This window comes from Suillus fuscotomentosus (genome assembly GCF_016647785.1).
Source record: "Suillus fuscotomentosus strain FC203 chromosome Unknown F5891scaffold_193, whole genome shotgun sequence".
Lineage (NCBI taxonomy): Eukaryota > Fungi > Basidiomycota > Agaricomycetes > Boletales > Suillaceae > Suillus > Suillus fuscotomentosus.
The window spans coordinates 26890-54564 of record NW_024539705.1 but is presented as its reverse complement, the minus strand read 5'-3'; the positions used below and the strand labels follow the sequence as shown (position 1 = coordinate 54564).

Sequence of the window (27675 nt, the reverse complement as noted above, 5' to 3'; positions counted from 1 at the left end):
ATGTTTTTGGTGTTGTGGGGTAATTCCCACGGTAGGTGGCCAAAAATGCGGTGTGGGGAAGGCCCTGATATGAGGAGATGACCAAATGTCTGGAATGACAAACAGCTGAGTTTCAAAAATGCCAAAAATTGCGGCAGTGCATATCAGGTGCATGGCAATGAATAACCAGACAGGATGTATCTTAGATTTGTGGATAACTATAGTAGATTATGTATCATAATTTATGGATCATTAGCCACTTGGATATATCATTCTGCCATAATGTGGTGTGTAAGGTAAGTCTCATCTACTAGTAGTGACGTGCACGGCCTGGCCTCAGGCCGTGGGCCAGCCGAAGCCAGGCCAAAGCTTTGGTCAGGCCACGACTTTGGCCTGGCCTATGGTTCTGAAAAGCCAGGGGCCACCGGCTTGGGCCACGGCTTTGCACACTTTTTGGTAAGATGTTTACCAAAAAAATAGAATGCGTATTCAAGCCAAAATTGGTTCCAGCATCCGGCACAATGTTCTCCCGGCTTCGATCTTGCTCCCAACATGTGCGCTTAGGTGCCTCAAACTCATCAATGTTTCGAATATACTTCCAGGAACATGGTATGTCTCTGTGCTCTCTGCAATATCAGGCATCTGATCATCCAAAATGACTGAACTAGCCACAAAAAGACCAGCAATATAATATGAGGTGAGATACTCCGAGTCGTCTTCCCCTTGTTGAACTGACCCTATGCCACCCACTATTATCTCAGATGACGAGGGCGAAACTCGTGTTGCTGTATGTCCAGTCCGCAAAACCAAACCTACTGCAGCACTCCTTCATTCAGCAGAACCGGCAACTCTTTCCTTCCAGAAAAAGGCTGTCAACGACTTTTGTATTGCTGAAGCTGCGCGATGCACCAAACAAGCAGAAGGTACCGAACTGTCATCTGTGGCAGGCCCTTCACAGCAACCAACTTCCACCACATCTAAGACTGCCGCTACACCACCAACTTCACATGTCCCCAACCAGACGAAAAGAGTTCGTGTTGACTTAGAGGAGATTTTTGAGGACAATGAGGACGACTATGACGTGGAGATGCGGGAAAGTGCATATATTAATCCGAAGTGTGAGTGCTACAACCTACTTCTAACTGAACATTCTTATTAATTTAAAGCATCAGCAAAAAAGAAACACATCGAGGAAGCGGACATTGACAAAGATGTTGACAAAGATGGTATCCCCATCGATGTTGACGTCCAATTGATTGTTGATGCATCATCGACATGTGAAGGTAGAACAGCTGATATTGAACAGTTTTTCGGACCAGCATTCGAGCAGACAGGAGCAAACGGGAAGGTCAAGAAGCATCGGAAATGCAGAAAATGGCTTACTTCAAGAAAAACTGGCCCGAAGATCTTCAGGAAGATGTCCTTGCCTGTGCGGAACGAGTGGTAGGTCAAATGATGCTTCATATATCTTTTCATATCTGACAGATTTAAAAGTTTGAAGCTCGCTACCTCGAAATGGGTACAACTGCATCAGCGCAAGAATCTCGCGTCAAACAAGGAAAAGCAAGTTGTCTCAAGAAACTCATTCGCGAAACGCAAAGCTCGGATGAAGACGAAGACGTTCCAACAATAGCGCCGTCAACTTGGGCTAAACCATGGCAGGCCGATTTCATGAACTATATCGACACATTCGAGGCACCACCTTTGCCTGGCATGAGCACGATCCAATGGTGGGGTGTACGTTCATTTTTTTACTATTTGTTTCATATTCCTCACCTTCGAACAAGATTAACGGTCAAAGATACGGGCCAGTGTGGTCCTCAATTGCGCGTGACTATCTATCTATTATGGCATCATCTGTTTCCAGCGAGCGTGCATTTTCTCAAGGTGGAATAACTATCAGCAAACGATGCAACCAGCTCAAAGGGGATGTCGTCGAGGCCCTTCAATGTGTCAAATGTGCTATCCGCCATGATCTTCTGTTCCGCGAACCAGGGCCATCATCTGTTGTGGAGGAGGAACTTCAAGTTGACGAGTTCGAAATTGAGGGTGGATTGGGGGAGAAGAGTGAAGACGTGGAGAAGGCTGAAGATGAGGGCTGGGATGGTCTATTGCTTGATGATGATGGTGACTCAGATTTGGAATCCAATAGTACTGACATCGAAACCTAGTACATATGTTTGTAGTATATTTCTTGCACCAATATTTCACATTTCATGTACTCAGGCCATGGCTCGAGCCGAAGCCAGGCTGAAGCCAGCCGTCAATCATGGCTTTGGCCTGGCCTGAATATTCTACGGGCCAGAGCCTTGCAAGGCCAGGCCAAAGCCACGGCTTTCGAGCCAAGCCGGGCCGGAACAACACTATCTACTAGGTTGCTTCTGATACATGGACTAAATCTGTCTCCGAAGGATGTCTCTATTAGATTCAGCATGATCCAACATACACATTTCCTACAATATTTTCAAGTGCTTTCGAGCTGTTGTCCGCGTGTGTCATGTTTTCAAGCTGCTATGTGTTTTTGAGCTTTTTGGTATCACTTTTGTACCACCATTGCTACAGTGCCTAATATTATTCGAGCATATTTGCGCACATTTTCAACCATCTGGCAAGGGGAATGAGTATATGCGTTCAAATGCGCAAATATGTTTTACATTGAAAAAAGCACCTATGTGCATGAGGAAACCTGCCCCCACATATATTGAAATATGTGGATTCGCTTGTGGAGGAATGATACACATGGGAGGTTTTACGACACGCTAGAACAAAGGTACAAGTCTCAGTATTCGTTTTGAATCTCCATTAACAATTGTTTGTACCTAGAACAAAGGTATGACTACATGTACGTCAGCGCTTGCGCTCAAACGTTACAGTGGGACTTGTACTTACGTCTCAGTATTCGTTTCGAATCTGAGACGTTTTGACAACTGCTGCCTCCTCTTATACAGTGAGTCTGCCAGCAGGAGCTTTGATGAAGATAATATACTTAAAGATTGAAAAGATAGCCGACGTTGACACGTCGTCGACGTTCTCCGTTTGGAGACGCTCGCACTTGATGTGCTCTATTCTTCGGCCGTATCGTCCTTTTCCCTCTCGGCTCTCTCTCTCTCGGCCTTACTTCCCTCAGACACATTGGCTCTCAACATCGCTCACTACCACTGGGGAAAAAAAGAGATTATGGACCGGTGGAAATGTCATACGAACTTTAGATTCTACTTAGATTATCACTGTATTTTAACTACATAACCGCGAAATGACAATATGGTACATATTCTCATATCCTCGTGCCATTCTCACCATATTCTTATATGCTGGACTTGAATGCAGAATTCAAATTGTTAAAAACTCTACCCTACTATGTGTCCCTCCTTGTCTTCATACCACAATGTTAACATCGACATTGTCGATTATGGGTGTTAGCTACGTAGTAGTACTAAGTAGTTGCCGCATAAGTAATAGTAACCATGACCTTGGGACTTTTACGGCGCGTCGGGCATGTGTACATAAGTAGATCTATCAATGACATTCACTTTGCGAGTTAGTGTGCGCAGCTAGCGCTATAATATGGTCTGCAATAAAGCTAGTACTAGTATATGTGCATGCACCCGCTGTGGTCAAACGGACCTTTGAGATTATAACAAATGAGAATGTCCTCCAGAACATGATCAGAATACGATAAAAATATAGTAATAATGTGATCATTCTCTTCGCATTTTCATTTCTTCGTAACCTGATTAGAATGTCACAAACATTTGGTGCGAATCTCGAGGTTTGCGCCACATTCTCATTTCGTATAATCTCTTTTTTCCCCCAGTGTACGTGTCTTATCATGTTCTCATATGTTTTTCTATTGAGCTGCTGACAAAATCACTTATCGTCACACCACGACTCCTCTCGTCATAGTCAGTTTTCACTGGGCCTCAACTCGAGCAACAGATGCAGTAGTTGTGAATATAATATTATCGTCATCAAAGATACACCGTGACGGTATGATCAAAATACGGTACATAACAGTACACTCGAAGTAGCATTGAAGGAAGACTAGCTGTGAAGATAATTGGGCAAGGACTTCGTTGGTTAGTAGGAAGCCCGAGCAGATAACGAATCCACATCTATACTATGCACGAGATGTGCGCATATATTATTGCACACGTGGGCTTGAGTCGGATATCTTGGATTTCAATGTTGTCAGCACCCCTCAGCAAAATAATGAGTGAAGGGACATTATGATTATATGATTGTCGGAGCTGAGGCGGTCCCGTCGTCAGACTTAGTAGTTGCTTCTTTTCGGGAGGCTGTTGCATTTCCTGATTTTTGCGAGTCACCTGACGTCGTCGATGGTAAGATGACTTTAATCCTAAAGTTCCAGACAACGTCGGTAAGGGACGTTTGCATCTGGCGCTGTACAGTTAAGGGTGCGGTGTGAAGTCGGCGCGACACCCTACTCTATCGATGCGAGGAATTAAGGGCAGTAAACTCGTGCATTGTAGGAGAGTGGTTACAAATGAATCCACTCTATGACAGAGAGGTATGCGTCGGAGATATCCTGCGTACAATGTATTGAATGCGACGGGCCCAGTGGGCTAGAAAATCAAAAAGAGAGCTATCATCCTCATGAGCCACCCGGGAACGCAATTTCCAATTACTGAAGCCCTGGCGTAGAATCTGGAATCGAGAAAAAACTTCGTCCATGTCTGGACGTTGTGCTGGATCGGAGTGCATCATGTCCGATACTAGACCGCTCAGGAACTCCACACCCGAGTAGCGCTGTTTTGCTCCAAATCAGAACGTGTAAAATGAGAAGTCACTATTCCACTTTACATCGAGAAATGTCTCTTGAATAGCATGTCCGAGATACCAAACATCAGTTGGAAAAGGGTTTCGAGGCTTGAAATTGTCTTCCTTGAACTCAGGCACGTCTTTATCTCCACCGAAGATAGGGACTTCTAATGGGTTGGTGTTGGACTCTTCGTACTTGCGGGAAATGCCAAAGTCTATGTAGTAGTATCGTGGCGGAGACTGCGTGCGCGTACGGTGCCTGGCTGCACGTTTGAGGTCCTCCGACATGTATTGTTCGCTTGGATGCCAAGCATCGATGAACATACTGCCGTCCATCAGTATATTCAGCTGCATACAGTCCCTTTATTTAGGTCATGAGACAAGGCATTCGATCAGCTGGAATACATACCTGTGAGCAACGTGGTGCCTGTGCATGAAGCGCAGTCCCTTCAAGTGAAAGAGAAATAGTTATAAAAAGTGCAAGTCGGTAAATGAAGACCTTACCTCGAAAAGCTGGTGGATGCAGTCTACAACTTCGCCGACTGTGTCAAAATAAGGATCCGTAGCATTTCGAAGTAACGGCATAACCAGGATCATAAGATTTTCGGTATCAGGGACCTCCAGAACGTCGTAAATTGGTACACAATGGTTGGCTGGGTCTTCACCGAGAGGTGAGCTGCAAAAATAGCGGCCGATCTCTATCTCGTATGGGTGTCGCGACACGTCAATACATTTAAGTAATACGCGAGCGCCATCTCGAGTGCGCCTTGCATCCAGTAGAAGATAGTGCTGGAGGATGCATGGTAGTTGAGTAATACTGCTATTAACGAAGCACCTACTGGTGACGAAATTCCATCCTCGCAATTTATATCAATTTTGTTCGTGTTCGTCCAAGACGGCACCCAATCCGGACTGTAGCGACTTCGTAGCTTGTAACCTTTTCCTTCGAGGAAGTTATAGTGGTCCCTCCACCAAATCTCGAATTCGGCAAGATGTGAATGGGCAGCAGAGGTGGAGGCCATCCTCAGGAAACGGTTTGAGCTGTGATGTAAGTAAAGTCAAAGCAAAAGAACAAATATGTATCCACAAGCAACCCGGTAATTCGGACCCCGGCACATCGCGGACTTCACAATAGCGAACTTACGTCCCATCGTGACCTGGGTCGTACAAAGCAACAATTTAGTATCGCTTGATCTGGCAGCACTCCGAGTCAAAAATTCGCATCTACCCTGATAGGAAATTTTCATCCCAACGATGAAGATATTCCACTAGCTTCGCCATCGTTCCCTCTATTGCACTCATTACTTCGAGTCTAAGGATCAGTATGATGTACATGATTTTTGGGGGTCGACATTGTAGGCTCAGCTACTACTAGTAGTACTATAGGCAGCTCAAGCGCCAAATAGACATTTTCGTCTATCATCGGCAGCTGCCATTGCCATGTTCCCATAACCTTTCTGCCTTGTTATTTCCCCCCCCGCATATCTGGACTTTACTATCTTTGTATTTAACCAAGGCAGCTCAAGGCGCGGCGCATTATTCCACTTCCCATCATTTTTGTTCTCACTAATGGATCCCCCCAAATCTTCAACAACGACATTTCGTATTACTACTTCCCTGGGTCCCGCAGGCCAATTTGCGAACTCGTCCATGACCGTTACCGAGCTTAAGGGCCGAACAAATCACGAAAAGGGAGAACACTATCTACAATTATCGCTGTCAGCCCTGCGAGAGCTAGCTGACCTGTTGGAAAACGATCGCCTCTCACCAACTGAGAAAGCTATCTACGATCGAGCTTATACCACTGGCCAACGTCAATACGATGAGTATGCCTTTTCATCTAGCCAAAAGGCCTCACTCATTGACCTATGCAGAGCGAAACGAATCAGAGACCAACTTTTGGAGCAGAAGAAAACCTTCCGCAAGTTCTTTGTTAACCTTTTCGTCCGCACGGATGCCCGCCGGTTCTATAAAGTCTCATATGAAACTTATTCGAGCATTAGAGTAAGTCAACTAGCTGTACAATAAGCGTCTCAGAATAGCAATTGAATAAAATCACAGCGAACTTCAGAAGACCTAGTTAGACGATTGCTGCCAGATAAGAGTGTTATCCTCGGTATGTCAGAACGAAGGAGCAAGTTCCCCTGCTGACTCCAATCTACCGAATAGTATCAGGGAGTCACGGGGAGAAGCCCTCGCAAGACCATGTTTCTGTTTGTGAGGAGGATCCACGGGAAGTAGTCGAAGGTATGTATCATCTCCACATTCTATAATAGGATGCTAAGCATATATCTTGACAAAGGCAGTCTTCCAGGTTGGTTCGATCGTTCTTTCTCTTCTCCACTTATTACATGGGTGGATCAGTCGCCGATCTTCCTCCCAACGAAACCATCAGAGGTATAACTGTGGAGGTACATAACGAACAAGAAGAGCAAGAGGTCTTTGCGAACCTGAAGCGAATAACGAACTCCAGAAAAGCAGACGAAGACGAGGATGAGGATGAGGATGATGGTCAAACCAGTATGTTTTCAAAATCATCACCCATGATATAATTGAACAGGTTCCCTTCAGTCAAACCCGCGCCCTCACAAAGTAGACCACCATCTCCTAGCCCCAGCTGCACGATCATCTGGAATAATTATTACATTAACAAAAGCGTGGCGTCCTTCGATTCAGAATTGACCGGAACAACTTTGAACATCGGGGTAGATGGAGGTTTGTCGCGTTCGCTACCAGTATCATCATGCGATCTCTAACGACAATAACAGGGGTCGGTCCCTCATCTGGTTGGCTTACTGATACCAACCAGCCACCGTACGCATGATGAGATTGATTTGCAGGCGGAAGCATGTTCATTAGATCTAGTCGGCAGTGCTGTATTGATATAACATCGATCGGGTATTCGTCGGTCTGTGGATCTGCTCGTAGAGCTAGAAAGTCATGACAATGGTGATGAGCGCAAGCACCGTAATTACGTCTGTACCTCCAATCAATCTGCATTACTGTCGGACCAGGTAGAGTTACAGCTTCAGTTCAAACTCCGGCAATGATGAGGCAAATAAGTGTCAATTCATAATCCCAGGTTGTACTCCGCGAGGCTGTGGGATTTGAGATGATACATTGTATTAGTAGTGTCAATGTATGCTGACAGGAGGACAACGTGTCACTGATCTGCCGCATGATGGCATCAACATCTGCTCGTTGTTTCAACATGGCTGCTTCTGGGTGTTATTGTTCTCCAATTAATCTCGGCACAAGAGAAAGTTCGAGCAAGGGGATTTGTCTTTCGCGCATCGAGTAATTAATGGCCGAGCGGCACCGTTGAGCACTCGAGCTGTGTAGTACATGAATATTCATTCATACCCAATGAGTGTGGATCGTACGGAACATCACTAGACATTGGCACTAGGGTCATATTCCGAAGACAAAGTTGGCACCGGCAACTGTCACGGTACAGATGAGAGATCTCTGCTACCACAAATACACAACGCTACAATATCTCTACCGTCCTAACCATGTCCGGAATAGAAGAAAGATCTTTGACTTGTGCAATAATATCATGATCTGACGCGATCCTCTTGTATTCTCCGCCGCGCTGATGCGCTAGCAAAAACGCGCTAAAAGGCTGTTTGAGATGAACAATCAATCGCAAGGCTCGATCGCTAAGTTCCGAATCGACCGACTCCTCTGCTTCAGGGAACTCGCTGGACGAACTCTGTAATGGAGAGCCGGGCGCAGACGAATACTCTTCTTCACTGTCCGTGTCGCCAGCAACGTCAGGAAGCCCTGCCAAGCCCGATGGCTCTGCGGACTCAGGAAGCTCGAGCAGATAACGATTCCATGGACGAACAAGCAAGAATGTCTGCATAGTGGGTCGTGGTGATGAGAATTGATTCAACTTGTCCTTCGTGATGATCAGTAGGTCATCAAGCCCGTCGGCCTTGACTTCATATATCTCTTGGCCTTCGGTGTGACTCCGTTTGACTGCTGTGACCCGAAATGCGATGCAAGGCAGATGCAGTCTGCAGTTCCCGAAACGAGGCGCGTTCAGGTCGTCAAGCAGGGTGTAAATGTTTAGAGCCAAATCTACAGCCATGACTTGTCGGAGAGAGGAGATTGATCTCTGAATCTCGTCTTCAGACAGACATGGCAGGGTGTACGGTGGTGCTTTGTATGAAGTTATGTCGGCCGGCAGACAGCTATTGAATTCGGATGATTGCCCCACCCAGTCCAGGGCACTGATGTCGCCCGACTGAGCTACGACCTCCTGCAAGAGCCTCCCTAGCGCCTTTTGTTTCTTCTCCCCATAAATGACAGCCAGGTTGACGCCAAAGATACCAAACAATGAGTATGCGATATCTTCTGGCCACGTGGTGACACGCGTTGACACCCATTGGAGTTTCTCCCGGGCGTCTCTCATCCCCGGACGGAAGGCGACAAGGGCTTGTGCATTGATGCCCGTCGCATTTCCCATCTCTTGCATGATTGCAAGGGAATCCTTGTGGTTGGGAGAACGATCACCGAGATATAAGGACCAATCCTTCTGATAGAATAAGATAAATATTGGGGACAAGAATTCTTGAACAGTCCATCCTCGCGTGTTCCAAACGCTACTTGCGAGTACTCCAGGCTGCGATGAAGGTGCAACATCCGACAGGTAGACGATGGTGAGTGCTGAGTGGCGATACCAGACAAACATGGAGTTGACCGATTGTTGGACCTCGACGTTGTTAGTCTGGTCAATGCAACAGGTATCGATCCAGGCCCAGCGATACCCTTTATCACGAGCAGTTTTGCAGAACGACTGCAACTTCGCGATGCCGCCAACTGGATCTAAGTCGTACACCACCTTGTCCTGGATGTCATGCAGCGACGGCTCCTTCCCTTCCCACCTGTGCGAGAGCATGACATAACGAAAGTATACCGCCACCACGTCTTGGATGCGCTGTATTGGAAGATCTACATACTTCATGGTGGATGACAAAAGCTCCTTGTACTCCGTGCTGGCTTTGAAGGCATCGATCTGTGTCTCTCTATTGCATAAGCGCCCTGTGGAGGTGTCGATTAGACGATGCGGGGTATCGTCGAGCTGAGCGTTAATGCTCTCTTCAATAGCACGTTCTGCTTCGGATGGAATACCATACTGATGTCGCAAGTCTGGACAAGGAGTCAACAATTTTTAGAGGATGTGCTATTTGAGGCGTACCTTGGGTTTGCGTGTCGGAAGCATTTTCCAACTTGGATATCATGATTTTGAACGCCTCGATGGCTTCATCATATCTGTGTGCGCCATGAAGTACCGAATGCTTCAACTGATATCCGGAGTAAGATGAGGGGTTGAGTTCGATGACCTGCATACCACTAAAATGAGTATCGAATACGAAAACAGTAACTATTATCGCACCTTGTTCGCATCGAGAAGTGCGTCCTCCCACAACATTTTTCCCGACCTTGCCTTACCGCGGTTCGCAAAGGTTGTATCTGTTGCCAGACCGAGGTCGATCGCTGCAGAGTAAAGCTCGATGGCCCTATCGTAATTACCCACAGCGAGGGCAACATCCCCGCTCTCAATGATATCAGGCACTCCGGCGGCAGCATAGAGCACGCTGCAATCCTGCTTGAAAGCTAAGTGAAATAAGGATCAGAATTATTCCTGGTTTACATCAAGAAGACTCGCCAGTGGACCAATCAAGGTAGCTTGCTTTCATAGCCTCATCAGCCCTATCCATTATGTACCGGTATGCTTTGATGGCTTCTGGAAGTCTACCTGTCCGAAGGAGCGCATCACACCAATTCTGGTGTGCAGTTCGCCACAAAGATTGGAGGTCCCATCCGAATAACTAGAAAAAGCAATGGGGCGTTAAAAATTTCCAGTTGAATTGTAATCAACCCACCACCGGGAAGATATCATATCTAGAGTGGATGGCCGACATAGACGAGAAACCAATAGCGTCGACGGCAGCAGTGAAGTGGTCAGCTGATTCGTTGTGACGTGTGTCGTCTAATGCATTCATTCCCAGTAGGACGTGTAGATAAGCCTGAAGTGCGAGGTTTGCGAAATCAGCACCGATGCATGAATCTGGAGTCGACTTTGTCAGTAGCACTCACTTCTACGATACCGCAGGCAAGAGAATTTGGTTTGGGACGAGTCTTAGCTAGCTCTTGAACGCGCAGAATCGCCTCGTCGTGTTGATTTGCATTGAAAAGAGCGATGGCCTGACGGTTATCGTGTGAGTAGCGAATACACGAGACACGATTGACATACCTTGATCAAGAGTAGAAGACGAGTTTTATTCAAGTCTGCGTCCACGTACATGAACGCGATGTCAAATGCTTTCATCGCGTCTTGAAACTGGTTTTTTCCACAGTGGGCGATACCCTTGCATATGCAGCCCATCAAGGATGGCTTAATACTGATGCTCTGTATAACCATATAAGTTAGTCTGTGTTAAAAAAAGGTCAAATGAAATGGTGCTTCTCACTTTGAGTGCGTCATCAAGTGCGTTGTCCCAGTCTGAATTTCTCGCCTTGACAAACGAACGATTCGCATGAGATTTGTAGTCGTTGCCATGGGCGGCAATATCTTGTGTTAACAGCCTGTCGGCAGTAGGCAAGTCCCCGGCTATACATGCATCGCGGGCTGTCGCGCTGATAGTGAGGATCTGCATCATGCATGTTCAGATTAAGTGATAGGCGAAAAAGCTAGAAATATACCTCGCATTCAGGCTGTTGAGCATTGGCATCAAGATTGAGAATCAATAAGTAAGGAGACGAGCAAAGAACGAGAACTCACATTATCTGCCCCTTGTTCCCTCGGCGGGACATCCTCCCGTAATATATCCTTGAAGAAAATGAGATGAAGAAGGGACAGAGAATGAACAAAACTTACATCTAATGGCTTGTCCTTGGAAATGTCCTCCAGGAAAGGTACTTTCCACTTTGAAATCACAGTGTCTCTGCCTCCGCTGAGAATGTGCTTGCCATCCGCGGAGAACGTGGCACAATACAATTGATCGGGGTGCTTGAATATGGCGATGAGCGATCGGTCTGAAAGCCGCCAAAGGCGAACCTGTTGGTCTTCAGATGCAGACGCGATAAGGGTGCCAGTAGGGTTGAAGGCAATCGTGTAAACAGTGTCAGTATGGCCCGTGCAGGGTTGACCAACTTGCTTCCAGGTCGATGTATCCCACTCCCTTATGGTGGGATCTAGAATAGAGCCCGATGAGAACAGCCGCATGCCATCAGACGTCCATGCGACTGAGTAATTCCATGCTCCATTAAACGCAGAATGACCCTGGAACTTTGCGACTCGTTCTCTCTTGCGTGCATTCCATATTTGGATGTCCTTTTTGGTTCCGATGGCAAGATATTCCCCGGACGGCGAATACCGAACACAGCGGACTTCAGTCCCACAATTGATTGGATTCCCTTCCACCCGCCATGTTTTTGTGTTCCAGAGCTCCACTGTGTTGTCCATCGAGCCACTTGCCAGAAATGTGCTGTCTGGAGAAAAATCGAGCGAGAAAATCTTGTTGGAGTGGACTTTGACTCGGATGGGCTGGGTGAGAGGTTCGCCGTCCCTGTTCCAGGCTATGAGCTCCCCGCCAAAATCACCGCTTGCTATGAATTGCCCGTCTCTTGATACTGCAGCTACTCGTATGCCCCAGTGATGTCCCTCCATTATCTTTAATACGACGCCGTTTTCTAAGTCCCATAGACGAAGGGTCTTGTCGTACGAGGCCGTCACCATACGGCGTCCATCGGGGAATTCTGCAACTGCAAATACACTATGTCTATGGCCTTTAAATATTTGACTAGTCGTGGTGATTCGGATGGCAGGATGTTCTTCTTGCATTATTCTGCTCGAGGTGGACGATGTGGAACACGATTTGCTGGAGAGCTCGTGAGTGTCTTGATCCAAGAGGTGCCGGGCCTTGTTGCTTCTTCACAGCCTCAATCTGCATATTAGACGCCCAGGGCACCAGGCACTCGGACCGCTGCAAAGTGCAGGCATCCCTAGTAAGTATCATTTCTATGGTTGCTTGTTCACTGGATCGAAGTACGAAGCTGTGGAGTAAAGGAGACATGGCTACGCCACTACTACGCTCGAACGAATTTCCGTGGCAAGGAAATCCAATAGTGATGCCCGCTGCGTTGAAGTGCGTTCGATGTTCCGAACGTTCGCTATCTGGTGAGCGTCCTGCGATTGCAGCAGAGTCCAGACAGCAATATCTAATTGATAACACAAGCCTGATCTATGCACCAGAGAATGCGCCAGGTTACTACACTAGATTACAGCCTGCCACTGCATACGAATAATCGTGTATGTTCCATTGCAAATGAACTATGTCTTTCAGGATGTGGTTTCGCAATAGCTACGAATCCAAACAACCCGGATGTGTTGCTTAACACAGTCCAAGTGCACATGTTGACTCTGATGCGGACACACGATATCGTCCTCTGCAACCACCTCCAGAGCAGATGGTGCCTCCGCATGTCAAATTTTGAAATCTTGTATTTGCGAAGGTCATTTGCAGGGTATGTATGATATATGAGGCTATGATAATGTGATCGTCGACGTGATGTAAAAAACCATTCAGCTACAATATGTCCAGGGTCCTGATGTTCATAATGTCAATCGAAGCCGGGTCTTTCACCTGCGCAATGATATATTGGTCCGACGCGACCCTCTTGTATTCTCCAACGCGTTGCTGCGCTACCAAAAGTGCGCCGAAAGCCTGCCCAAGGTGAACCATCAAACGCAATGATCGTGAGTGAGCTTCCAAGTCAACCGACAATTCCCCTCCTCCAGGTGAATCGCTGGACCTGACGTCTAATCCAGACTGGGACTCGGACCAATACCCTACGCTCTCCCCTTTGTCTGCAAAGGTGAACTGCTCTGAAAAATCAGGCAGCCCGAGGAGACGGCGGTCCCATGGACGGACAAGAAAGAACGCCTGCTGAGTGGGCCTTGTGCGCGAGAATTGAATTAGGGTCTCGTCCGTGGTGATCAGCAAGTCTTGAAGCCCATCTGCTTTCACTCCATACGTGGAATGGGCAGTATGACCCCGCTTGCGTTTGACTTCCATGACCCGGAATGCGATGCAAGGCAGACGGAGTCTGCAGTTGGCGAAGACGGGAACATTCATGTTCTCGAGTATGTTATACAACTTTGAAGCTGAATCCACAGCCACAATGCTTCGCAACGAGGAGACTGCTGTCTGAATCTCATCTTCAGACAATGATGGTAGGGAGCATGGCGGCGCCGCATATGAGATGATGTCGGCTGGAAGGCAGCTATTGAACTCGGACGATCGTCCGACCCAGTCCAGGGAAGTGATGTCGCCCGATCTAGCCACGATCTCCTGCAGGAGCCGTCCGAGGGCATTTTGCTTCTTCTCGCCATAGATTACAGGCAGGTGGACGCCAAAGATACCAAACAACGAGTACGCGATGTCTTCCTGCATCGTGGTGACACGTTTTGATGCCCATCGCAGCTTGTCTCGAGCGTCTCTCATCCCTGGACGAAAGGAGGTCAGGGCCTGTGCATCTATTCCCGTCGCATCCTCCAACTCCTTCATGATTCCTGGGGACTCTTTGTGGTTGGGAGAGCGATCGTCCAGATACAACGACCAATCCTTCTGATAAAATATAACGACTTTCGGAGCGACGAATTCTTGAAATGTCCATCCTCGTTCGTTCCAAACACTACTCGCCAGTGCACCGGGCTTGGATGAAGGAGGAACATCGGATAGGTAGACTATGGTGAGCGCTGAGTGGCGGTACCAGACGAACATGGAATTGACCGATTCTTGAAGCTCGACGTTATTGCTCTTATCAATGCAGCATGTATCCATCCATGCCCAAAAATACCCCGCATCACGAGCGACTTTGCAAAACGACTGCAGTTTCGCGGTGCCACCGAGTCCATCCAGCTCGTACACCACTTTGTCCTGGATGTGGTGCAGCAGCGCCTCCGTCTCTTCCCACCTATGTGATAGCAAAACACAACGGAAGTGCGTCGCCACCACCCCCTTGATGCGTTCCATTTCGAGATCCGAACGCTTCGCTATGGATGACAAAAGCTCCTTGTATTCTGGACTTGTTTTGAAGAAGTTCAGCTGTGCTGCTCGGTCACACAAAAGACCCGTAGAGGTGTTGAGCAGACGAAGGGGGGCGTTGCTGAGTTCAATCCAAACCGCTCCTCGAATAGCGTCTTCTGCTTCCGATGGACGGACGTACTGCCGACGCAGATCTGCAGAACAAGATAGGCATTTCGAGACGAGGTAGTAATGTTCCATGGCTTACCTCGTATCTGCACTTCTGGAGCGTCGTCCAACTTGGACCACATGATTGTGAAGGCCTCGATGGCTTCTTCGTATCGTTGCGCGCCACGCAGCGCTGAGTGTGACAACTGGTACCCGACATGAGACGAAGGATTGAGTTCGGTGACCTATGCATCGCCAAAGTCAACATGGGCTACTAGAATGTGGATGCCATCGCACCTTTCGCGCGTCGAGGAGCGCATCCTCCCACAGCATTTTACTTAACTTTGCCTGGCTGCGACTTGCAAAGAAGATATCGGATGCAGAATCCAGGTCGATCGCCATTGAATATATGTCAATAGCCTTGTCGTAATCGCTTGCAGCGAAGGCAGCCTCTCCATTGGCAGCGCAGAGTGCGCTGCATTGCTGTTTGAAATCTGAGAGGAATACAGGTGAGGATTGTCTCTTGCGCAATATTAGGGGTTCTAGACTCGCCATTGGACCAATCAAGCCAGTCGCCTTTGGTGATTTCGTCACTCGAAGTCATCATGTGTTGGTATAATTTCACGGCATCTTGAAGTTTACCCGCCCGAAGGAGTGCATCACACCGTTTATGGGGTGCCTTTCGCCACAACAACTTCAGGTCCCAGCCAAAGAGCTAGACAAGATATCCAGTTGTGAAAAGCGTTATACATGCGTCATCTTGACGTACCACCACCAAATCCTCATAGATTTCATGAATGTTCGATTTCGATGATGAATTGCGAGAGTCGAGAGCGGCAGTGATATAGTCAGTAGCTTCGTCGTAGCGTGCGCCATCCAAGGCTTTGATTCTGGGTTGAACGTGTAGATATGCCTAATGTGCGAGTTGTAAAGATGAGTGTTGATGACCAAGCATGCATGATACTTACTTGCACAATATCACATGCGAGAGTGTCGGCATTTGGACAACCAGCAGCGAGCTCTTTGAGGAGCAGGATTGCCTCGTCATGTTGATCTGCATTGAAAAGCGCGATGGCCTGAAATACGCGATGAGGGAAAGAGTATGCGAGGTAAATGTGTCATACTTTGATCAATAGCAGAAAATGTGTGATTTCTGAATCCTGGTCCGTGTACATGGATGCAACATCAAATGCTGCCCTCGCATCCAGGACGCGGCCTTTTCCACAGAGGGCAATGCCCTTGGAGATATAGCCCGTCAATGAGGGCTGAATCCTGATGGACTATGTCACTGTCGAGTTAGCCCTGTATAAGGCGGTGATGATTCTCACCCTGATTGCGTCCAGAAGGGCGCGGTCCCAGTCGTATTTTCGTGCCATGACGAATGACCGATGGGCGTAGGAAGTATGGTCGTTTGGATTGATGTTGATATCTTGAGTGAGTAGTTCTTCGGCGGTAGATAAGTCTCCATCTAGACATGCAATACGGGAGGTCGTGATGGCTAGGATCTGCACGACATGCTCTAATTGTGGTATATATGAGTCAAGAACGGAAACATGCCTTTGAGCGATGGACGTAGGGAGTGTGGTCGTTCGCATCGGTATTGATATCTTGCACGAGTAGTTCTTCGTCAGTAGATAAGTCACCATCTATGCATGCATCGCGGACTGTTGTGGTGGCAATAGTCTGCAAGAAGCATGCTCGATTTGTGGCATATGAGCCAGAGACGGAAACATGCCTTTGGATGTATACCCTGAGGTACTGCTCACTCTGAGATCATCTCATCGTAACCTCCACTGAAGACGTGATTGCCGTCCACGGAGAAAGTGACGCATAAATTGGCGAGTGAGTGCTTGAAGACAGCAATGGTTTGTCGGTCGGAGAGCTGCCAGAGACGGGTGTGGCTGTCACTAGATGTAGATGCAACGAGTGTGCCAGCAGGATGAACGGCAATGGAATTGATTTCATTGGTGTGGCCCGTCCAGGGATCACCGACCTGCTTCCAGGTTGTCGTATCCCATTCGCGTACAGTAGGATCTTCACTATTGCCACCTGTGAGAAGGCGTGTGCCATCGGGCGTCCACGCGAGTGACGAGTTGAATGATTTGTGACCCTTGAATAATGTGACGAGCTTCCTTGTGCCTGAATTGTAAATTTGAATATCCTCATTTGTTGTGATGACAAGAAGTTCTCCTGACGGTGAATGCCGTACACAGTTGACAAATTGACACTCGATTGGATTTCCTTGCAGCTGCCAGGTTTTGGTATTCCAGTTTCGTCATTTCATCGAACAATGAACCAGTGGCCAGCACTGTTCCATCGGGAGAAAAATCCAGCGAGGAGGTATAATAGGAGTGTGCTTTGATTTTGGTGAGTGATTCGCCAGTTTCTCCGTGCCAGATGATGACCTCTCCGCTTGTATCACCGCTTGCTATCAATATTGCCCATCTCGTGATACCGCCAATCTCCACACCCAATTGCGATGCCCCTCCATCTTCTTTAACACAACACCTGTCTTCAAGTCCCACAGACGAACCGTTGTGTCGACCGAGCCTGTAACCATCCGGTGTTTATCAGGGAAAACTGCGACTGCGGTTATCCCTTTTTCATGGCCTTTGAACCATCGCAGGGGAGTGGTGATTGTAATGAGCTCCGACATTTTACTGGATGTTGATCGTATGGAATACGGATGAGGCTAAACTTTGGAGGGATTGTGTCTTTCTCTAAGCTGCAGAGGGTGTATGGTGCGTTTTATGGTGCTTCCCAGCTCAATAGATGCCCGGAATATCTAAGGCCGCCTGTTCGTGCCCACGCCTCCATCACCGTAATGCACCCATCCTATTGTCATACTCGCTGTCCTCGACGTATGCACATCTGCAGTACATACATGCGTCTGACTCTTGTCTTCACAGCTTCCAGAATGTATCCTATCGCATCAAGTCGAGCACTGGTCCGTGCTTTCCAGCGCTCGAATCTGACTGTCTATCCTGCATGAATACCGTTGTTCTTCGTATCTAGCAGCTACTCCAGCTTATCACCAAGTTACTTCTTCGAACGCATGTATATAGCTCACTGCAATATCACTTCTCCATCCAACAGACTCCCAAGATTGTGTGCACAAAATGCAACTAAATTTCGTGGTACAGCCTCGGAATTTTCCCATCATTGCCACGGGCATCGTGAAAATGCTGCGCCACTGCCGCATGCGACTGCTGCGGTGTTCCTAAACGGTGAGTGCGCATTAACTACAAGTACTTACTTATTGCTAATCACTGGAACCTCCCAGTGCTTGTCCTCCAAACGAGCCATGGACTCGAGGGTGCTCCGATTCCTTATATGTATATCCACGCTCCCAGAGTCACGGTCAGGCGATATCATCGAGATTCGCAGTACTCCCGGTCTGTAAGTCAGGTCTCTCAAACAACTATCTTGTTATTAAACGACCTTTTATATTGCATTGTAGTCTGATTCCTCCGCTCTTATTTCTTTTTAGTGAACGACTGCGTCGTTGCGGGCATTTGTCTCAAGCCTGACGCAGTCATTGGCACCTTTCTTCGCGTTTATTTTGCTCGTGTGTTGATTTGCTGCAGTACCTCCAAACTTCTTATCTCAATTGCAAGGTCCTGACTAAATTTTGGACGATGAGATAATTTCCATGCGAATGATGCTCCCGCAAACTGATCCCGAGCTGAGGAATTTAACGAGCGCAGAGGGCACATCTTGCGGCCTGGCTCATACACTAATCATGTTTCTATGCGGAGATACTGTCGCATCTCCAGCGCATGCTGAGCGAAGCGTCCAACGGCAAGTGCGAATTACAGGACAGACGTGCAGAGTCCCAAGATATCGTATGTTAGCGGGAGACGGGACCCTGTGTTTTCCAAGTCGTCTCCATCAAGTATCGTCGGACAGCATTCGACGTTCCACTGCCGAATATCTGCCAAGCACACATTTTCGTCGGTTCCGCGTTGTCTGCTAACACACGAGGCTAATCAGTGACGGACTGATTGGGATTTGACAGCGCCGCCTACTAATACTATCTTGAAAGACACTTGTCCAAAAAAAGTGCTTCCTGTCGTTATCGCGGCAAGCAATGTACTAGTCTCGTCCAACATTCGTTGCTAGGAATGGTACCATCTTGCGTGCTTATCAGATAGCGTTTGTAAGCCAAGTAGTCAGCGTCATCCCGAATCGTCCGTTATCAGCCTCGTATGTGCTCGATTTGCAACCATGTAAATATAAATCCAGGGCTAGTTTCGCTCTCTTCATCCATCCAGTCCACCATGTCCATCCCTGCATTCGATACCACCTCCTACTCCACCTATACCCAACCACCCAATCCATCCTGGACGTACGGTCAGAAAGTCGACGCTACTCCTGCCGGCAAAGAGTGGCTCGAAGGCGAATCTGCTGGGTGGAAAGTTTACAACACAGCAGAAACAGACAAGATGTACGTACTCCCCCACCTATTGTTCAGTCGCGATCTGACCGCGATCGACAGCGATCTCTACAAGCTCTTGATTTCAGGCATCGTACCACGCCCCATCGCATTCGTGTCCACGATCAGCGAGGATGGCGTAGAGAACCTGGCACCGTTCAGGTAAGACACACCTCCGGTATCCAACATACTTCGCACACTTACCTGGGTTGCATCTACCAGTTGGTTTAACACAGTGAGTAATACGACAAACAACGTCTCTTCAATCGTTCAATAACCTCTTCCCATAGGTCACGAACTACCCTCCTGTCATCTCCTTTGCAGTCAACCACAGCGCCCCAGGTCGGCTCAAAGACACGGCCACGAACTTGAAGAACGGCCAAGGATTCACCGTGAACATCATCAGCGAGGCATTCGTCGAGAACGCAAATGCGACTGCTATAGATGCTCCTCGCGACTTCGACGAGTGGACTCTCAGCGGTCTGACAAAGGAGAAATGCGTACGTGTGCACCGTCATAACACGATATATGCGCTAACAACGACGCGTTCAGGTGCAAATAAGAGCCTCGCGCGTCAAGGAAAGCGCTTTTAGCATGGAGTGCGAGGTAATCCCATTTCATGCCGAACCCGCTCGCTTGCTAACAACACCACCTCCCAACAGCTTTACAAAGCGATAGACATCATCCACCCAGTTACAGGCGAGCACAACAACACGCTCATCCTCGCGCACGTCAAGTACATTCACGTCCGCAAAGACGTGCTCACAGAGAAAGGTGTTATCGATCTCACAAAGTTCAAGCCTGTCGCGCGTTTGGGCGATATCTCATATGCCCGGGTTGGAGATGCGTACAGGATCGCTCGTCCATCATGGGCGCAGGATGAGGCGAAGATACAGGAGGCATTGACGACTCACGGCGCTTCACTGTGAAATAGAACGAAGGAACCGTTTTTTGGTAACATATACCATAGATTATATGTAGGATGGGCACTGGTATGATACCGTATTGGTTACAACATGCTACCCCTGCATCACAAGCAACGAAGCCCTATATACAGGCCATTCATAATTCATGCAATCCTTTCAGATGCAGTTGTTACGTGCCGAGATCGCATTCAAAGAGCAATTTGACATGCATATGTCGCGAATGTAGCTGCCTGCACGCTCACAATGATTGTCAATAGCTCTGAAGGACATTATATTTGAGAAGTTGATGATTATTATGATGTAAAAAGTAAGGCTTGCTAGTCAATTATGAAGGTCTATTTTAAGGATAAAAAATAACGACGGACTCGATCCCGCCTGGATGATGATATCTATATGATCTATGGTATATGTTCCCTAGAAAAATAGTGAGCCAATCTCCGTTCTATGTCATGTTGATGCGAGAGTCTTCAATGCTTCCTGTATTTTTGCCTCCTCCTGCGCCCATAATGGAATAGGGATCCTATATGTATCTCCAACCCGGGCATATGAGATATCGCCCACACGTCCGACAGGCTTGAACTTGGCGAGGTCGACGGCACCCCTGCCTGTGAGCATGTCTTTGCGCACATGAAAGTACTTGACGTGCGCGAGGATGAGCGTGCTGGTGTGCTCGCCTGTGACCGGGTGCGTGATATCTATCGATTTGTACAGCTGTTGGGAGCCGACGTTATTAGCGAGCGAGCGGGCTAGGCGTGAAATGGAATTACCTCGCATTCCATACTAAAAGCGCTTTCTTTGACGCGCGAGGCTCTTATTTGCACCTGAACGTGTCGTTGTTAGCGCATATATCATTTCATGAAGGTGCACACGTACGCATTTCTCCTTTGTCAGACCACTGAGAGTCCACTCGTCGACGTCGGGAGGAGCGTCTACGGCAGCTGCATTTGCATTTTCGATAAACGCCTCGCTGATGATGTTCACGGCGAACCCTTGACCGTTCTTCAAGTTCCTGGTCGTGTCTTTTAGGTGGCCCGCAGGGTTTCGGTTGATTCCGAATGAGATGACAGGCGGGTAGTCCGTGACCTATGGGAAGAGGTTAACCATTAGAAAGACGCGTTGTTTGTTGTATTGCTCACTGTGTTGAACCAACTGATAGATAGCCAGGTAAGCGTGCAGAACGCAATAGATGATGAAAGTGTCTTACCTGAACGATGCCAGGTTCTCTACGCCATCCTCGCTGATCGTAGATACAATTGTCATGGGGCGTGGTGCAATGCCTGAATTCAAGAGTTTCCTAATATTGCTGTGGATTGCGGTCACGATCGCGGCTGATAAACAGGTGGAGGAGTACGTACGCCTTGTCCATTTCTGCTGTGTTATAGACTTTCCAGCCTGCAGAATCGCCTGCGAGCCAGTCTTTTCCGGTAGGAGTGACGTCGACTTTCTGGCCGTACGTCCAGGATGGATTGGGTGATTGGGTGGTGGTGGAGTAGGAGGTGGTATCGAATGGAGGGATGTACATGGTTGGTGTGTTAGCTGGATGAAGACAGCAAAACTGACCCTGTATATATAGTTACATGGTCGCGAATATTGAGGCCAGTCTTTACGCATAAGGTCGAAGCGCTGATAACGGATGATGGTGCAGACTGATTGCAATTGGCTTACGAAGCTATCATAAGGACGCAAGTTGTGGATCGGACTCGTAGATCATGTGAACGCATAATGGTAAACAGGACCTTGTCGCGTCCATGATCGGATCAGTAGTGTCAGCTATTTACAAGTGGATCAACTATGCACCTATAATTCCCATCACCTAGGTGATAGACCGGTCGGCAGACTCGGCACCTGTACAAGGACAGTAAGCACGTGACAGCTCGGCAACATCTGCCGTATGTAAAGTCAGGCTGCGCTGTGCCCGTTAGCGTTATGTCATTGTTTGAAGTTCTGACACATCGATATCTAGCACTGTAATGCGATCACGGACTCGACACGCTTCTAGTATGCGTTCATCTATCATCCACGAGCGCCCAGTCTATGTATCGTCCGATCCCCAATTTGCGTCCTCATGAGATCATAGCATTGTAAGCCGATTTCAGAGAGCATAAATATATAATAAAGCGACGGCAGCAGTCATGAAACAACAACAGTACTGGTGCAAGAATTTGAAGAAACAATACACTTCTAGAGGTACACAGAACCCAAGAAAATCATATGACAATACCTCGAGTCCTGCTGATCAACTTTCCCCTCGCCTGTTCTGAGCTCGTCTCTTCTTGAGTTCATAGAATCGCGCTGTTGCAGCTGCCGAGCCTACATACACGACGCATGAATTGATCGTCAGCCATCTTGCGCAACGGGCAAACGAGAGACCAAACACATGCACCTTTCTTCGGCGCACCCCTTCCTATACCCATGAACCACAGAAGAGCTCGCACAGGGAACCATACGACCATTAGCACCCATCCAAAAATCACTTGGAGTGGGCCAACCGCGAGGATGTTGAGTAGTAAGACGACCAAGCGCAATGGACCACTGCCAGGCGTTCTGTCGGAGACGTAGAGAATGCATCTGGTGCATTCGATGGTGAAGAAGATCGGAATGAGGAAAGAAGCATAGACTGTGCGTGGTAAGTGTGAGTCGCAGTCGAGCGGAGTAAAGATTAACAATCACGTACCAAAATCGTTCAGAGCGGAAGTCATGTTGTTACAATAACAAATACTGGATCCGGTCGAGCAGGATCTTTTGAATTACAGACTATAGACAAGGCGAGATGCCTCGGGCCTCAGGGATGTTGGTGGTGCAGTTTTGATGTACACTTCGTGGTTTACAACAGTGGTTCAAGAATTTGTCAAAAATCAACAGAAGTTCGGCCAATTGGAAGCCACCCACAGTTGTCAAATTCCGATGCTTCCATCAACCAAGATAGTACCTGGAGCTCTTTATACGTTCACGAGTTACGACGGTCACCTTTCAGTTCTGCAGAACATCCCGAACATGTTTATGTCGATTTGAATTAATAGCAACAAGGCTGCTTTCACGCGTCATGATTATCTAAGCATTTACAGAAGTACACATCTTGAAACTCTGTTTCTAAGTTATACATGCATTTACAAGCACTTTCTTTACAAGCGGTCTACGGGCGATGTTCACGTCAATGACTGATCGACGATCAAGCTCAATTTGACACTCACTAACGTTGCCGAGGTCACTGCAAGCCTCCTTGACCCGTGCCGAGAGCGTTTTCTCTCCCTCACGAACCCAGACACGGGGGTCATAGAACTGCAATCAGAGATGAATGACAGAAATGTCATAAAAGATAAGCTAGAACGAACCTTCTTGTTAGGTTTGTCTGCGCCCTCAGGGTTACCAACTTGAGTGAGCAGGTAATCTTTTTTCTTGAAAACAAAGTCCTGAGAGATAACGGTCAGCCCTTGCGCGATCTCCAGGACTGATGGTCAATCGTACCCTAATACCAGCGAGGTAAGCAAACTGGGTATCTGAGTGATAGTTTTCGCGTCAGCGACTGGATTCATTACTAAACCTAACAGACTCGCCGGTATCAACGTTCATTTTGACGACACCATGGTTGACTGCAGTCCTGATCTCCTCCTTGGTTGACCCAGAACCACCGTGGAACACGAGGTAGAGAGGCTTCTCGAACTTGCCACCGAGTTTTTTGCTACTGTAAGCTTGGTGCTTGCCCAGCAACTCAGGCTGGAGCTTGACGTTTCCAGGCTTGTAGACGCCGTGCACGTTACCGAACGCAGCAGCAATGCTGAAGTTGGGGCTAATCGCACTCAAAGCAGCGTGGACATCGTAGATGTCCTCGGGTTGCGTGTAGAGGGATGCGTTGTCGACACCAGTGTTATCAACACCGTCCTCTTCACCTCCGGTGATACCAATTTCCATCTCTAGCCAAATACCAATAGGTGCCATGCGCTTGAAGTATTTGACGCAAGTTGCGATGTTCTCTTCTTTTGGCTCTTCGGACAGGTCAAGCATGTGTGAAGAGAAAAGGGGCTCTTGGTGCTCCTTGAAATAAGCCTCATCGGCAGCAAGCATGCCATCAAACCATTGAAGGAGCTTATGGGCACAGTGGTCGCTGTGAAGAACGACAGGCCTGATATCCATCGTGGATCAAAATAACATAGATCCCAGGCAAAGGTAAGACTCACACGCCATAGGCCTTCGCAACTGTGCGAATGTGGTGGGCAGCAGCGATAGCTCCCAGAATGGAAGCTTGCTGGTTGTCATTTGATAGACCTTTCCCGGCGAAGTAGGCACTTCCACCCTGAGAGACCTGGAGGATGATTGGAGCCTTGATGTCTCTGCGGAGCTGGATGTGAACATTTTGTGAATCGCTAAGACTCATTTGCTGACCTTGCGGCTTCCAAGACGGCGTTAGCGGTGGATGAAGAAGTGACGTTCTTGATGGAGTCAGGCCAGGAGACTGTGGTTGATTTCGTCACTCACTATAGCCTGGTGAAGAGATCGTCGTTTCAACAGGATATTTACTTCCGATAGGAAAGGCACTCACAGGAATGGCAAACTATTGAAGTAGAATCGCAAGGCGCTTCATTAAGAAAATAGGATACAGTAAGTCGAGAGCGACGTACCTTGTTCTCCTTTGCATAGTCGAACAACTTGCGAACGTTATCTCCAGTTAGGACACCAGCCTGCGAGTACGTCAGTGGATCAGCTTGCCCGATGATTCAAGTTGACTGTACTAACGGGAACGATATCGAGGACACCCATGATGAATCGACGAGAGAGTGCGATAATGGTAGATCTGAAAGAAGATGGAAAGAGCGTCAGAACAGCCTTTAGAATGGGAGCGAAAAGGTACCTTATAAGCTACCGATGGAGTGAAACGACTTTGAGATTGATTATAATCTCTCCCTCGGCGTCCGATATCACCCAATTTTTGTCACGTGACTAATTTAAATATCGCATCATCTCTCCAGGTGCAGTACATACTTACTAAATCGGGGCATAATTCTTGGAAAAACGTTCGATACAACCAGCGTACGACATCCTTGGAAAGTAGCATCTAAAAAGCCGAGTTCATCTGCAAAACCACTGAAATGAACGCTTAACTTACGCGCGTTACGGACACTTACGAACGCTTACGACTTCAGTAGCGCACTCATGCGATTGGTGGAGATGCTGAACACCAATATAACGCACTAGCATCTGGCTGATAAAACTCAAGCCTGATTATCTTTCGGTGATAATCTTGATAACGCATCTTTGCATAAATTGCCTGATATTACCGGCTCAGGGTGTAATATAACTAAAAGTATGCTTTACGAACGCAAACCTGAGCTAGTCCAAAAATGAAATGCTCAAAAGCACTTTAGAGCGAGCGTCGACCAACTCGGCTTTTTAGATGTTGGTCGACGCTCGCTCTAAAGTGCTTTTGAGCATTTCATTTTTGGACTAGCTCAGGTTTGCGTTCGTAAAGCATACTTTTAGTTATATTACACCCTGAGCCGGTAATATCAGGCAATTTATGCAAAGATGCGTTATCAAGATTATCGAAAACAATCATTGTATTGATCTATGTTATCTACTCGTATAGTAAATCATCATCATCATCAGCCTCAATATTAGTGCGCATCTGCGATGGTCCAACTTCGAGCATATCAAGCTTAAAACTTTCCAGCGCCTTTTTATCTTCTCCATCAAGACCATCGAGGACGGCGATGACCTCAACGAATTTGTTGTAATGGACCAGACCTGTGAAGGGATCAATGGATGGCATCGGCATCCGTTGTTCCTGCAGTACACAGTAAACAGCCGCTACGGCAATCGCGATGATGTAGTTGATCTTCGTGAGGGGGGATTCGCCAAGGAAGGTTTCGTGTCGAAGATACCAAATGAACCGGATCACGACGTGCTTGATGAACGAATGGTCGAAATGACTGTGAACATGTATGTTACCATCCTAATTGAAAATTAGACATTTCGTTGCACCGAAAATGAATGCGCATACCGGATCAAAATGATGCGAGTGCATGACCGTCAACGAGCCTGTACGGGTAAGTGTCGTAGCTATATGCACCCGGTATTGAGTTGGTGTCCGTTCCGTATATCCACTCGGGCGGTATAGCTCGTACGCATGAGGTACACCGCTGCGAGCAATGTCGATAATTTTGCCGCGTGCATTTGTAAGTGCTTGGGATACAGAACGATATTGTTCTTTAGTGACTAGGGAATTGAATGAAACTATAAAGCCTGTTAGCAGCATGTAATGGATGAATCTAATAAAAAAACTCACCGGTCGACGAGAAAATTCTTGGGACTGCATCTAAAATGGCTTTCTTGATGAGGCGTTTCCGATCTGCTGCAGTTTGCGACATCGCATACTTCGTGAAAAGCCAACCAACAACCCCATGTTTCGCCTTGCATACGATTTGTTGACGGACCTCTTTTGTAGGCGTAATGTCTTGAGGCTGTGACGACGACGACGGCTCCATCACAGAAGGCCCAGCGCGCACTTCGATGGCGACAGGGCTTTGCGCATCAGAACTCACCAGAGTTCGTGGAACCGCATATGGTGTTGAGGGCATTGACACCTGCCGGGTCACACGTCGTACGGTCCTTGCAGGCCCTGTAGTCTAGAGTCAAATGCGTCAGCAGGGTGCATCCAACAAATGAATCGATACTCACATGCACTACATCGGATGAAGGTATCTCACCTCTCTGCATTGTTGTTAGATCAGTTGGCTTGTATGCCGGCACTAGATGTACTCCGCGATCTGGCGCATGCCCAGTCCATCGCGACATGGGCAGGTCTGCATCTGTGTAGGGATCTGACCTCAAAGCGTCTGTCAGCGTCTGTCTACCTGGAATTGATGCTGTTAGCATTGAGGCATCATTGAGTGTGATCGGGGACCTACCAGCCTGACCATACAATGCGTCTATGTCAAAGTTGCCGTCGTCCCCAAGGGTAAAGTGTGGCGGTATCGAACCAGCTTAAGTGTCGGGCGTGTCTTCGTCAGCATCGAGAGTCCGCAGTTTCATAATTCACTCACAATGGCTCCCTTGCCCACCTCCACCTCGATCATACGGATCGAACATATTGTCGGGCATTCGTAGTCGTTCTGAGGGAATGTTGAGCTGATCGTTGGCTGGCTGTCCCGACGGATTAAGCCCTGATCCCCGAGATGGTTTTGGGACGGTAGCCTTGCTTTTGCGCTTGGTATTGGTACCGCGTCCAGTACCTTGCATTTGGTGAGCAGAATTAGTAGAGGGGAACGAGCAAGTCAGATACGATTGTAGTAGGGGAAGGAAACAATCAAGTCATCGGTTATCGATGTAACGGGCACTTTGATTCTGGTATGCA

General features: G+C 47.8%; 11 protein-coding genes across 11 annotated transcripts; 4 read left to right on the top strand and 7 right to left on the bottom strand.

Moving 5' to 3' along the window:
* On the top strand, window positions 1–1275 carry F5891DRAFT_988039 (uncharacterized protein; the record flags this gene model as incomplete). The annotated part of the gene is made up of 7 exons (XM_041377972.1): window positions 1–31; window positions 236–275; window positions 297–435; window positions 582–588; window positions 741–1097; window positions 1146–1237; window positions 1267–1275. 7 exons carry the CDS (start codon window positions 1–3, stop codon window positions 1273–1275), a joined length of 675 nt encoding a protein of 224 aa, XP_041216983.1.
* A 2741-nt stretch (window positions 1276–4016) lies between these two features.
* Window positions 4017–5796, bottom strand: F5891DRAFT_1166969 (uncharacterized protein). Its single transcript, XM_041365445.1, has 5 exons — window positions 5598–5796; window positions 5263–5547; window positions 5168–5205; window positions 4801–5119; window positions 4017–4746 (listed from the first exon to the last, which is right to left on the bottom strand). Exons 1-5 carry the CDS (start codon window positions 5778–5780, stop codon window positions 4495–4497), a joined length of 1077 nt encoding a protein of 358 aa, XP_041216982.1. The 5' UTR covers window positions 5781–5796; the 3' UTR covers window positions 4017–4494.
* Window positions 5797–5909: 113 nt separating this feature from the next.
* Window positions 5910–7763, top strand: F5891DRAFT_1076898 (uncharacterized protein). The gene is made up of 8 exons (XM_041363398.1): window positions 5910–6584; window positions 6633–6762; window positions 6820–6874; window positions 6928–7005; window positions 7061–7072; window positions 7123–7278; window positions 7330–7473; window positions 7527–7763. The coding sequence occupies exons 1-8, from the start codon at window positions 6328–6330 to the stop codon at window positions 7580–7582; spliced, it is 888 nt and encodes a 295-aa protein (XP_041216981.1). The 5' UTR covers window positions 5910–6327; the 3' UTR covers window positions 7583–7763.
* Window positions 7764–8246: 483 nt separating this feature from the next.
* On the bottom strand, window positions 8247–8713 carry F5891DRAFT_1076896 (uncharacterized protein; the record flags this gene model as incomplete). The annotated part of the gene is made up of 1 exon (XM_041363397.1): window positions 8247–8713. The coding sequence occupies exon 1, from the start codon at window positions 8624–8626 to the stop codon at window positions 8249–8251; it is 378 nt and encodes a 125-aa protein (XP_041216980.1). The 5' UTR covers window positions 8627–8713.
* A 4645-nt stretch (window positions 8714–13358) lies between these two features.
* On the bottom strand, window positions 13359–13796 carry F5891DRAFT_1076881 (uncharacterized protein; the record flags this gene model as incomplete). Its single annotated transcript, XM_041363396.1, has 1 exon — window positions 13359–13796. A coding segment is annotated over one exon (438 nt), but the record flags the coding sequence as incomplete, so codon positions are not given.
* A 3774-nt stretch (window positions 13797–17570) lies between these two features.
* On the top strand, window positions 17571–18555 carry F5891DRAFT_200818 (uncharacterized protein). Its single transcript, XM_041370885.1, has 5 exons — window positions 17571–17787; window positions 17876–17913; window positions 17982–18193; window positions 18250–18365; window positions 18427–18555. Exons 1-5 carry the CDS (start codon window positions 17653–17655, stop codon window positions 18454–18456), a joined length of 531 nt encoding a protein of 176 aa, XP_041216978.1. The 5' UTR covers window positions 17571–17652; the 3' UTR covers window positions 18457–18555.
* A 691-nt stretch (window positions 18556–19246) lies between these two features.
* Window positions 19247–20330, top strand: F5891DRAFT_988035 (uncharacterized protein; the record flags this gene model as incomplete). The annotated part of the gene is made up of 6 exons (XM_041377971.1): window positions 19247–19413; window positions 19465–19563; window positions 19624–19636; window positions 19692–19901; window positions 19954–20007; window positions 20064–20330. 6 exons carry the CDS (start codon window positions 19247–19249, stop codon window positions 20328–20330), a joined length of 810 nt encoding a protein of 269 aa, XP_041216977.1.
* Window positions 20331–20599: 269 nt separating this feature from the next.
* On the bottom strand, window positions 20600–22111 carry F5891DRAFT_1119011 (uncharacterized protein). The gene is made up of 6 exons (XM_041363833.1): window positions 21683–22111; window positions 21532–21630; window positions 21464–21476; window positions 21201–21410; window positions 21095–21148; window positions 20600–21038 (listed from the first exon to the last, which is right to left on the bottom strand). Exons 1-6 carry the CDS (start codon window positions 21847–21849, stop codon window positions 20775–20777), a joined length of 807 nt encoding a protein of 268 aa, XP_041216976.1. The 5' UTR covers window positions 21850–22111; the 3' UTR covers window positions 20600–20774.
* A 239-nt stretch (window positions 22112–22350) lies between these two features.
* On the bottom strand, window positions 22351–23323 carry F5891DRAFT_1076812 (uncharacterized protein). Its single transcript, XM_041363395.1, has 4 exons — window positions 23217–23323; window positions 23002–23142; window positions 22711–22944; window positions 22351–22637 (listed from the first exon to the last, which is right to left on the bottom strand). Exons 2-4 carry the CDS (start codon window positions 23024–23026, stop codon window positions 22564–22566), a joined length of 333 nt encoding a protein of 110 aa, XP_041216975.1. The 5' UTR covers window positions 23027–23142; window positions 23217–23323; the 3' UTR covers window positions 22351–22563.
* F5891DRAFT_1283206 (uncharacterized protein) lies at window positions 23324–25082 on the bottom strand (the record flags this gene model as incomplete). Its single annotated transcript, XM_041370567.1, has 11 exons — window positions 23324–23460; window positions 23519–23606; window positions 23660–23737; window positions 23793–23824; window positions 23864–24447; window positions 24503–24655; window positions 24708–24754; window positions 24801–24806; window positions 24865–24876; window positions 24944–25003; window positions 25059–25082. 11 exons carry the CDS (start codon window positions 25080–25082, stop codon window positions 23450–23452), a joined length of 1095 nt encoding a protein of 364 aa, XP_041216974.1. The 3' UTR covers window positions 23324–23449.
* An 814-nt stretch (window positions 25083–25896) lies between these two features.
* F5891DRAFT_1199554 (uncharacterized protein) lies at window positions 25897–27560 on the bottom strand (the record flags this gene model as incomplete). The annotated part of the gene is made up of 7 exons (XM_041368773.1): window positions 25897–26274; window positions 26323–26555; window positions 26608–26947; window positions 27000–27032; window positions 27081–27175; window positions 27230–27304; window positions 27365–27560. The coding sequence occupies 7 exons, from the start codon at window positions 27558–27560 to the stop codon at window positions 25897–25899; spliced, it is 1350 nt and encodes a 449-aa protein (XP_041216973.1).
* Between the last annotated feature and the right edge of the window lie 115 nt (window positions 27561–27675).

Excerpts from the sequence above, each read along its gene's own strand:
- F5891DRAFT_1166969 (XM_041365445.1), bottom strand. The coding sequence starts at position 5,780 with ATGGCCTCCACCTCTGCTGCCCATTCACATCTTGCCGAATTCGAGATT. Across the intron at positions 5,548-5,597 it reads AGGATGGAATTTCGTCACCA|CACTATCTTCTACTGGATGC; the intron begins GTAGGTGCTTCG and ends TGCATCCTCCAG. Across the intron at positions 5,206-5,262 it reads GCATCCACCAGCTTTTCGAG|GGACTGCGCTTCATGCACAG; the intron begins GTAAGGTCTTCA and ends TTTCACTTGAAG.
- F5891DRAFT_1076898 (XM_041363398.1), top strand. The coding sequence starts at position 6,328 with ATGGATCCCCCCAAATCTTCAACAACGACATTTCGTATTACTACTTCC. Across the intron at positions 6,585-6,632 it reads GGCCAACGTCAATACGATGA|AGCGAAACGAATCAGAGACC; the intron begins GTATGCCTTTTC and ends TGACCTATGCAG. Across the intron at positions 7,474-7,526 it reads GAACATCGGGGTAGATGGAG|GGGTCGGTCCCTCATCTGGT; the intron begins GTTTGTCGCGTT and ends CGACAATAACAG.
- F5891DRAFT_200818 (XM_041370885.1), top strand. The coding sequence starts at position 17,653 with ATGAGGCTAAACTTTGGAGGGATTGTGTCTTTCTCTAAGCTGCAGAGG. Across the intron at positions 17,914-17,981 it reads TCGCATCAAGTCGAGCACTG|CAGCTACTCCAGCTTATCAC; the intron begins GTCCGTGCTTTC and ends CTTCGTATCTAG. Across the intron at positions 18,194-18,249 it reads TGCTGCGGTGTTCCTAAACG|TGCTTGTCCTCCAAACGAGC; the intron begins GTGAGTGCGCAT and ends GGAACCTCCCAG.
- F5891DRAFT_1119011 (XM_041363833.1), bottom strand. The coding sequence starts at position 21,849 with ATGTACATCCCTCCATTCGATACCACCTCCTACTCCACCACCACCCAA. Across the intron at positions 21,149-21,200 it reads GTCTGACAAAGGAGAAATGC|GTGCAAATAAGAGCCTCGCG; the intron begins GTACGTGTGCAC and ends CGACACGTTCAG. Across the intron at positions 21,039-21,094 it reads CTTTTAGTATGGAATGCGAG|CTGTACAAATCGATAGATAT; the intron begins GTAATTCCATTT and ends GGCTCCCAACAG.
- F5891DRAFT_1076812 (XM_041363395.1), bottom strand. The coding sequence starts at position 23,026 with ATGACTTCCGCTCTGAACGATTTTG. Across the intron at positions 22,945-23,001 it reads TTCCGCTCTGAACGATTTTG|TCTATGCTTCTTTCCTCATT; the intron begins GTACGTGATTGT and ends TACCACGCACAG. Across the intron at positions 22,638-22,710 it reads AAGGGGTGCGCCGAAGAAAG|GCTCGGCAGCTGCAACAGCG; the intron begins GTGCATGTGTTT and ends TCGTGTATGTAG.